The 10952-nt window shown below is 31.8% G+C and overlaps 1 protein-coding gene across 1 annotated transcript; it reads right to left on the bottom strand.

Moving 5' to 3' along the window:
- Positions 1-7489: 7489 nt before the first annotated feature.
- LOC124355944 lies at positions 7490-8059 on the bottom strand. Its single transcript, XM_046807093.1, has one exon. It carries the CDS (start codon positions 8057-8059, stop codon positions 7490-7492), a length of 570 nt encoding a protein of 189 aa, XP_046663049.1.
- Positions 8060-10952: the final 2893 nt, after the last annotated feature.

Below are 10952 nucleotides of genomic sequence, written 5' to 3'. Positions count from 1 at the left end.
AAAAATGCAATCACAACGAGGGAGGAGTCTTCAGTTATGTGCGATTTTTTAAACTGTGTCTAGAATGTATGGACTCGGTTTTATAAATGAATGTAACTTTTCAAAAATTTTATTAGGTTTTATTATTTTTACATAGGTTATGACATTTAGGTATATTAATATCTAATAAAATAAATTTTTGTCTAAATATGAGAATGATTTTAACTGTAAATTTATAGGGCAACATATTGTAAGCATAAATAATCAAAAATTACCTTTGATTTGTTTTCCACGCACTGTTAATTGCATTTGGAGTAACTTAACATTATATGGTATTTAGTATTATACGATCTTATAGAGAAAGATAAACAATGAACAGAAGGAAGGAGAACGTTCAAGCAAATATTCGGTAATGTTCACTCCATTTGTTGAATCCGTTACATCCAATGTGGTGCAATGGAGGTACCACCTTTTCCAGATCTTTATGTAAAGATCTCAGAACCAGAAGATGTTCTTTTATTTATGAAATCATCCTTATATTTTTCACATTATTTTGTATTATTTAAAATATTAATAGTAAAATCAAATTGAACTGTTCTAATTAGTTTTACATATATGACGGAGTTTGTTTTGAGAATGGTAATTATTTATGTTACAAGATAGCTGTAGACCAAGATAAGAGAACTTCACACCAAGTGTTTTTCAACAGGGTTTACTGAAGTTTCAAGCTATATTTTATGTTTACAAGCTCTTTTAATTCAATTATTATGTCCCATGTGAAACTGTCCCGTGTGACTGAACCTCCTTTGCATACAAATTTAGATATTTAGCTATTTTCTTGCTGCCATAAACCAACTACAAAAGTGTAAATATATTTGATAAAATTCCCACATAAAAATCCCATGGAGTGGCAGATATTCACCATAAATTCCACAATTTTCTTATGAAGAAATAAAGCTTCGTGTTAAATTTCAGTTCTGCAGATCAGTTTGGTCTCCAGATATTGTGCAAATAGACAGAAAAATAGACTTGCATATACAAATTAAAATACTCCCGCCCCTTGGTGATATGCTCCACTAACACTATCCCCTTAAATAATATTTAATAATAATAATAATATTATTACAGACCAACGTACGTACTGTAGTAAAACCGTTACTTTATTAACAATTTGCTCTCGATGCATAGTACAAACATACAGACAAAGTAGAAAGACAGGCAGACAAAAGATATTATCCAGCCCTATGAATGATGGCACAATGAGTTCTAGGAACCCCTAAATCTGAGCCAATATCTAATGCAGCACGGTATACTAAAATAAACCCATGGCTTTAGTATTAGTTCGCACTATACCTTGAGAGCGAACTGATACTAAGGCCACAGTAGTACTACAGTACACTGAGTTGCAATATTTAATGGTTAATAGTGGATTCTATCACTCGAGGGGTTGGATAGTGTATGTCTGTATGTTTGTGTGTCTACTCGTACTATACCTTGAGAGCGAACTGATACTAAGGCCACAGTATTACTACAGTACACTGAGTTGCAATAGTTAATGGCTCAGAGTGGATTCTATCACTCTAGGGGTTGGATAGTGTATGTCTGCATGTTTGTGTGTCTACTCGTACTATACCTTGATAGCGAACTGATACTAAGGCCACAGTAATACTACAGTACACTGAGTTGCAATAGGTAATGGTTAATAGTGGATTATATCACTCTAGGGGTTGGATAGTGTATGTCTGTATGTTGGTGTGTCTATTCGTACTATACCTTGATAGCGAACTGATACTAAGGCCACAGTATTACTACAGTACACTGAGTTGCAATAGTTAATGGTTAATAGTGGATTCTATCACTCGAGGGGTTGGATAGTGTATGTCTGTTGTGTGTCTATTCGTACTATACCTTGAGAGCGAACTGATACTAAAGCACAGTACTCCTGGTTCCAATAGTTACTGGATAAAAGTTAGTAGACTTTATCAATAAAGGGATTTGAAAAATTCCATTATTGTCTGTCTGTCTGTGTGTGTTTGTTCGCACTATATCACGTGAGTGAACTAATATTAAACCAAAGTTTTTACTGCAGTATACAGGGTTGCAATAGTTTTTGGCTAAGCGTTAGTGGAGGCTATCACTGCTGGGATTTGAATAATCATCGTGATCGTACACAAATAGCAATACTAATATGTTTTGTACTAGTTAATTCTAAGTAGTCTAATTTCTAATGGTTAGTTCTAGTCTACCACTATCCCGAAGGTAGATATAAGATGGTTATAGAATTTTAAAAGAGATATTTATCATCGTTAAATTTAAGGGAATTATATTCATTTTTATTACATTTACAGATATTACGCGTAACCATTTAGTCATAGCAGTATCGGATACTGATTGGATTGAAACAATAATCCCACGAACAATAATCTCATCAGTATATTTTACATTAAACACATTCATATTGTAATCATTGACCGAATATGCGAATTAATTTCAATGTTTTTAGTGAATTGATTGATTTTCAGTAACTAGTGAAATGTAAAGTGGGTAAACGTTATACATTGAGTGTTTAATATCCATACAGTTTATTAACGATGTCACTTAGAAGATATATGTATATTATTTAACGAAATTTTGGCCATGCTAGCTTCTAAGACTAAAGTAATTATATTTATATTAAAAATATTTAGCAATTTCTGACAATTACATTTACTGTCTGTATTTGACAGAAGGCTTCTATGTTTGGATGTAGTGGAATTTATTGGTTACATTCTGTATGGAGTAAGACGTATGAATTCAGTTTGAACTTTTTCATAATTTTTTGCACCTTTGCAATATTTTCTTTTTAACCTTTTTAATGTTATCAAGAATTCATACCATATTATATGACAAAAGTTACAAAAGTAGTTAGGAAAAAGGCTTTTTGGTTGTGGGGAATTTCAAGAAATAGTTATGATTTTTGAAGGAAAATATAAATACAGTATAATGAAAGAAAAATTAAATTTTTACTTCCAAATGTCACTTTTCTTTCTTTATTCCCTTCCGGTAAACTTTTTAAATAAAATCTTTATATTAGCAGAGCATGTTAGCTTATTGGATATTTTATTAAGTTGTAGGTCTTATATATACAGAATAACTTTTAAATACATTTTATCCTACTTTCACACATTCGTTGGTTCACTACAGCTAAAGTAATTATATACATTTATTAAAATAGTTTTAATAACATTAGTAGAAAAATAAAACATAGTATAATATAATCGCCAACACGCCATTACAACACAACATTCATTGAAATGTATTCTAATTATGTATAAATAATAGGATTAATAAAACGTATTCCACAAGAACGACAGATAATCTAAACTTTACAAATTAGATGCACTAGTTTCAGAACATAAAGAAATGAATTGCAGTTTTAGAACAGTTTAGATACATTCTGTATGACCCATTACTGCACGTTGACAGTAATGGGCTCTTTAGAGTCTTCCGGAATGTATGACGTCACATAAAATCCTATCTCTTCTGTTTAATTCTACTATCACATACATTTAAAATTTAATGTGAGTGCAAACCACCTATCCATATAAATTGATATATTATATTTTCAGAAGCAATGAGTATGTTACAGTTATGAAACAAACCTGTTCAATTGTAAAAAAATATCTTTAAATTATAATGTGTTTTTAAGTACTAATACATTGTTATATAACGAGCCAAAACAGTTACGTATAATGATAAAAATCACGTTTTCTACTGAAATATTTGCAAAAATTGAGAATTGAAACAATATGACGGACAAATTCTTAAATTTATATTGACTGAGCGTTAGCGAAGCCTATCTATCACGTATAGGGATTATAAAAGTTCATGTATATCTGTCTGCCTGTTAGCACAATATTTCGAAAAAAAAACTTACCTTCATACATTTTATTGGATACATGTATGAAAATGTGTATCAAAACACACTTTCATAAAAAAGTGTACTTTCCACACTTTATCCATACTACAATTTATATTACTTTAGTTGTATTCACATTCCATATGTTTCTTTTTTAATCCTAAACTAAGAAACGTAATCATAAATTCACGCCAATTAATTCAGAAATCTTTATTCCATGTAAAATATGAACAGTTACATAGTCAATATACATATAAACACATTACTCGAACTGATAAGCACTGTAGAAACATTATAATAGACACAATACTACCCATAATAATAATCTATAATACTATTAAGACTACAAAATAATATACGGTGTTATCATATGGCATTAATAATTTTACATGGTTGACACCTCATTAGCCGAAGCTGCATTGAGGTGCCTTCGTTACCATTTAAACAACAATAAAGATTGCAGAAGACAGATGCTCAATTATATTTTGTAGGTCTAAATTTAAATGTGTAACTAAAAAGATACAATTTGAGTTTTCATTTTATAAAATATTCTTCAACTTCATCGATATTAAATGTGAACAACCACTCTTAAAGGTATCTAGAAAACGTTGTAAATTCAGTAGCATTACTGATGTGAATAGGAATTTTGTTAAATACTTTAGCAGACATGTAAGAATAAAACCGCCTAAATGCTTCACAATATGGCATAGGCACTTGAACTCGATTCAGCTCTTTTAACCTAACTGAATGTACAGATGAGTTTGTGACACTTTGACCACTTCTCATGAAAAATAAACGTAAAACCTTAAATATGTAAAGATGTGTTAAAGGAAATATTTTAAGTTCCTTAAAAAGGGGAAAAGAGTGGTCAAATTTTCGGACTTTGAAAATCTATGTCACTATAGCTTTTTGAGCAATCACAACTGGATTAACGGTAGTTGCATATGCACCACCCCAACAACTTAACCCATACTGAATTTTACTATAAACAATTAAAAAATAAAGTGATATTAATATAGGTATTGGAGAAATATATTTGAGCATATAGAATTTTCTTAATTCTTAATTTTCTAGAACGCAATATATACATACTTTTTCACAGATTGCTCATAATTTTTCCAGTTACAATTTTTGTCTAGTACTAAACGTAAGTACTTTATACTTTCAACTTCTCCAATCTCCATACAATTGTTACAAGTTACATAATTATTACTACTTAGACATTTCTTGCATTAAAAATATAATGAACTATTCAACTGGTTCTTATTTTTCAAAGAAAACTGTATAAATTTTGTTTTGGAACTTAAAGCAAGCTTATTCATTGTAAACCATAACTTTAATTTATGCAAATCATGCTCCATGTCATTGTAGAGTCCCTGATGACTTTTACTGGTATAAAAAAAGGCAGTATCATCAGCAAAACAGGTGAGAGTGCCCCTAAAGCTTCCCAAACACCATTTATTAATGTACACAATAAACAAAATTGGTCCCAGAACAGAGCCCTAAGGGACGCCACATGTTATGGGTAAAAGTTCGCTCGTGATTTTTTTGATTCGAACGCACTGACTTGTTTCTGATAAATAGCTTTTAAACCAAGTAAGAGTTACTCCTCTGACTCCCGCTTCAGATAGTCTATTTATGAGTATTTTATGATCCACAGAGTCAAATGCCCTTGTGATGTCAATAAAAAGACCAGAAACATGAGATTTAGAATTTAAAGCCTCAAAAACACTTGAACAAAATGTCAATAACGCATCTTCTGTTGATTTCTTTTCAACAAAACCAAACTGTTTTAAACTTAAAATTGTTTGAATTAAAAAACTTCACAAGTCTTGATTTTACAATTTTATTTTCTCTATAAATTTAGAAAAATTTGACAAGAGTGAAATAGGTCTGTAGTTATTTAAATCCGTTTTTACGCCCTTCTTAAATAAAGGAATAACCACTGCTGTCTTTAAACATCGTGGAAACTCCCCAGTTATAAAGCTTAAATTGATCATTTGAGTCAATACAGTACAAATATATCTACTTGAAAACTTAATAACATGAGCCGAAACGCCATCTATTCCTGGAAACTATTGGTACTTAGTTTTCCAATAATAGACTGAACCAAATTTTCACTAGTAAGAAACATAAAAAAAGAATTCAATGAATTGTTTGTAGGAAAGGTACTCTGATACTCAAGCAAATCAATCCCATCATCCGTATCTAATGCATTTATCAATTTCCTAACTACGCTGATAAAGAACATATTAAATTCACTTGCCATAAGGCCTGGGTCCTGTATTTCAACAGATCCATCCATCTTTTTAATACAAACTAAATTATTCTCCTTATTATTAAGGCCCAAAACACTATTAATTACTAGCCATTGTTTTTTCGTATTATTTTTATGTTTTTCAAATAAACTGTGGTAGTGACTGTTTTTTTGATCTGACATATAATTTTTCAAACACAAAGAGTAGTCTGTAAAGCGTTGTATGAGATTTACATTATTTGGATTTCTTTTTACTTTCTTGTATAATTTCTTTCTAAACTGTTGCCTGCAACATAACTCGTATGTCATCCAAGGTTTCAATATTTTAACAAATTTTCGGCGACCACTTACATATTTTTATTCATCAATAATACTCCTAAATATCTTTAAAAACTCATCAAAGGCCTCTGAAACATTGTTGTTTGAATAAACCTGCAGCCAATTTTCCAAACTTAACAAATATTCTAACATCTTAAAATCTATTTTTATTGTAGGTTTATCTTTATCACCCACACTATTCTGAGTGTTTTGAACAAACAAATTACATAAAACTACATCATGGTCACTTTTACCAGACTTTAGAACAAAAGACTGAAAATCGATGTTATCTCTTGATCTAAAATAAATATGTTCTATACATCGGTTTCCTCTTGTAGGTGAGTTTATAAGTTGATTCAGGCCATTACTACTCATTAAAGTTTGATACTCATCTACAATATTTGACTTCTCTAAAACACACAAATTAATATCCCCAATTACTAAAAGATTTTTTTCTAATGACAAATTCAAAACATCCTTCAATTCATTTAAAAAAATCTCTAACATGGTACAATTGAAGCCTGTAAATCCCTATAACCGAGAGAGACCGGCCAAGGCCAATGTCCACCGTTATCTTGTCAGCGTCAGCCGCCATCATATCCACGGAAAACCCACGAGACAAAAACAACTCAAACACGAAGACAATAACCCCGTCCGACCGATAAGTCATGTTACATTTTGCAAACTGATTATATCCAACCAACTGATAAGATAACAGTTCCGAATCAGATATCCATATTTCAGTCAGCACAATTATTTCTGGACATTTATTTAAAGAATCTAAGTAAATTAAGAAACTATCGAAGTTTTCTCGGAGACTTCTAATATTCTGATGGAAAATGCAAAACGACTGTTTATTATTAGAAAATTTAACTCTTCAAAAGATTCATTACTCATTGGCTATACTTTTATTGATATATGTACTTATTGATCTCTCCCAATTAAAAGGACTGACGAAAAAAGGTACTGTATACATGTATATAAATGAAACATAGCCACACCAAAACTGAACACACATAAGGTAATATAGAACAACTTTACAATCCATCCAAATCGTCCATGGAAGCAATTCTCACAACTGATGATTCCTGGTCCTTCCTCATCAAGATGTTCCCGTTTTGAATCCAGAGATACGTGTACTTCCTCGTCTTCTTAGCCTCTCTTGCAGCAGCATACAACTTCCTCCTTCCTGGACTCAAATTCTCATTTATGTAGACAGGTTGTGCTGGCTGTTCAAACCCCAGATGCTGAGTTGAGAAATTCCTCTTCACCTTCCGTTTTGCCAGAAATTTAATTTTATGTTCTCTCCTCACAAATTTTACAATGATCCCTCGGGGGCGTCCTTCGCTTCCACCTGCGGGTCTTCCTAGGCGATGACAAACATCAATGCTCCCTCGAGTTACAGTAAGGTCCAAGGCCACGCCTATGTTCTTCACCACCTCGTAGGTATCTTCATTTTTACCCTCAGGTACGCCGAATATTTCCACCGAGTTCAAACGACTGTACTGCTCAACATCCTCCAACTGAGATTCTAATGTAGTGATTTTTGCCTTTAAATTAATGTTTTCCTGCTTCAACTCATCAATAGTTTTTAGAAATTCGTCCATTTTTTCTGATTGGTCCTTGATTAATTTAGTTGGTCATCGATCTTTTTATTAGAAAATTCAAAAGAAGTATTAAACTGGGCTTCCATCTTCTTAAGCATGAGAATTACCTGTGATGTATCAGCTTCACCTTTCCCTGCCGTTGTAACTGCGCTCATACGTATTCTTCTGGTGTCTTGACATGGTGGACAGCGCCACACTTGCTTCTCACTAAAAATACAATCAATATCTTGTTTGGTCATATTAACACAGTTACCGTGACAATATGACACAGTTACTCTTACAATCACAGCACGCAATCCTAGCACGGTTTTGTACAGGCGTTGAACAAACAACACAGTCAGACATGATGAAACACGCCCCCAAAATGCACAACAGTAAACACTGATTCTCAACTGAAGTAATCAAAAATTCGTTTAGCAACAAACGCGTGGATTTTAATTGACAGATCTGAGCAACACACTTGAAACGTGAAAATAAAACTCCTCTAATGTTCAACACAATCACATTAATCAGATAAGGGAGAGCACCTGCTGCACGACCGTCCTCTGCAACGACTGACTCATTACTGATTTAAGTAAAAGCTTCTATCTTATCTACTCTATAATAAACATTATTCCGAAAAAGTTACAAAAAAGCTTATCAGCGTGATGTAATAATTGAGTTTAATCTTTATGCAGTGTATCCACAAGGTCATGTCACACTTTTAAATCACTTTATTTACATAAGTATATACAGCACACGAATGAGATTAGCACAGGATTAAAGAGTACTTTAGACAAGTTTTAAGTCTGTTTCTGTGAGCTCAATTGCAGCACAATTATAGCCTTTAGACGTCCAAACAAATGTTTACCTTATTTAATAATTGTATCAGGACTTATGGAGCAACTAATTCAATGGCAGCTCTAACTCATTGCTTTCAGTTTTCAAGATACGAACGCTATGGCGATGTAAATTCCCAAACAAGTGAAATTTAACACCAACACTAAAATGTTTCCGTTTATAAAATTATCACCCAGTTTATAAATGTAATACAGAATAACAAGAGTAAAGTCATACGTCTTTAATTTGTCATCTGGTTCAAAGCATGCAATACTTGAGGTTTTTAATTATTATTTTAAACCTTTTCTTTAAAACATAGACATCCAACTCATACCCACATTGCCGCTCGATTTTCTTGGACTTTTAACCAAACAGTTTTGAATGTTTTAAACGGCTTTATCTCCTGTTTATAACCTACCTATCCGCGTTTTGTCCAATAAGACGACTGTTTTCTTAAACGTACTATCACACAATTAAATGCTGCGTCTGCCAAAGATGTTTTATGAAAAACTCGACGATACTCACTTTGCACTGAAATCACATTAAAAACATTTGCCACGAAATATGTTGGATTTTTCTTTATAAAGTTTTACTATTATGGCTGTTTTTGTGAAACTTTTACCCGCAGATAAGAACAGTGGCTAACTCAGCTTATTAAAACCAAACTTTATAAACATCGTTTTTTAACTTATATCTGTTTCATAGGCCTGCAATCACTAAAACTATAACAAATTTAAAGTGTAACACAACTTTATGGACACACATTATTTATTCTTCAACGAAGCTTTTATTATTATTAGTATTTATTTTTTATACAGGGCAACGAATTATAATGTCATATGTAAATCGTCGCTGTGTATAGGCCTACTTGTTTTATGATCACGTATCATGTATCAGAGCGAAAACGTTAAACTAACGATCTGTTGACTAATAAATAGCGGTTCCCTCTCCTATCTCTACAGAGGGGACTCGGTGGGAAATATTTTGCGATTTTCTTGTTACTTTGGCCTCATATTACACTGCTCTATATATTTTTAAAGTATTTTGTCAACAATAAAAATATTAAAGGTGGAAAAACATCTATAATTAAAGTTAACATTACTTGACATATACTTGACATAGTATTGTGATTTATGTAAAAGTGTACTCGCTTAGTATTTAGCAAGTATTTATTGAAGTTAAAAGCGTGGCGAATAGATTATTTAAAGGCACGAATAATGCCTTTTATTGGTTTAAGCGCTCGACTTCTGGCAAAAATATTAAAACTTTAACAACCGAATTACGGATTTAAAGTAATGTGCTGCCATGCAAGTCATATAATAATATATATAATATTTCTGTTACATTAAAAACCAAAATAAACTTACTTAATGTCATTACTAGTTTTTATCATCATACTGCATAAGATATTAGGCGCAATAAGTTATTAAGTGCCTACATTTATAAAACACTTTATACTAGAAAAATAACTTTTAAATATTCGAAACAATAATTTGATATTTATTAATTTTACATTCAGTTAGACAGACACTACATTTAACGAGCTAGTGAATTTTTAAAAAAGAAGGACATCGCAATACGCAATACAATTCAATAGTCTCGACAAGAGGATGACGTCAACAACTACATACACAAATATTGATCAATGGGACAAGAATATTATATTTGAACGTCATATTTGATAAAAATCATATACATTTTCAACATTTTTCAATTTGTTCAATATTTTATTTAAATCTATTTTGAAAACCTTACGATAAATCCTGAGGCCGAATGGTGGCCGGTACTAAGTAGGTATAGTTTTGTTTAAATTAGTTAGAATTTATATTCGGAGTAAACCAGAGGAGAAGATTAAATGTAATACTTTACAGTTTTATAATGAAAACCGAGAGATATTTATCGTACTGTTACTACGAGAAGAGGATCATAAATGTATTATTAATGGGGAGCGAGCCGCAACGTAACCCAAGATAACAGATGAGCTAGAGGCTCTCATCGAGTTGCGGTCATTTATAATGCTGATTTACGAAAAATAATATTCAAGTAAGACAAATTTAAAATTTAATGCAGTAAT

This window comes from Homalodisca vitripennis, chromosome 2 (assembly GCF_021130785.1).
Source record: "Homalodisca vitripennis isolate AUS2020 chromosome 2, UT_GWSS_2.1, whole genome shotgun sequence".
NCBI lineage: Eukaryota > Metazoa > Arthropoda > Insecta > Hemiptera > Cicadellidae > Homalodisca > Homalodisca vitripennis.
Note: the sequence above shows the minus strand (reverse complement) of the source record. Positions and strands in the feature narration are given on the sequence as shown.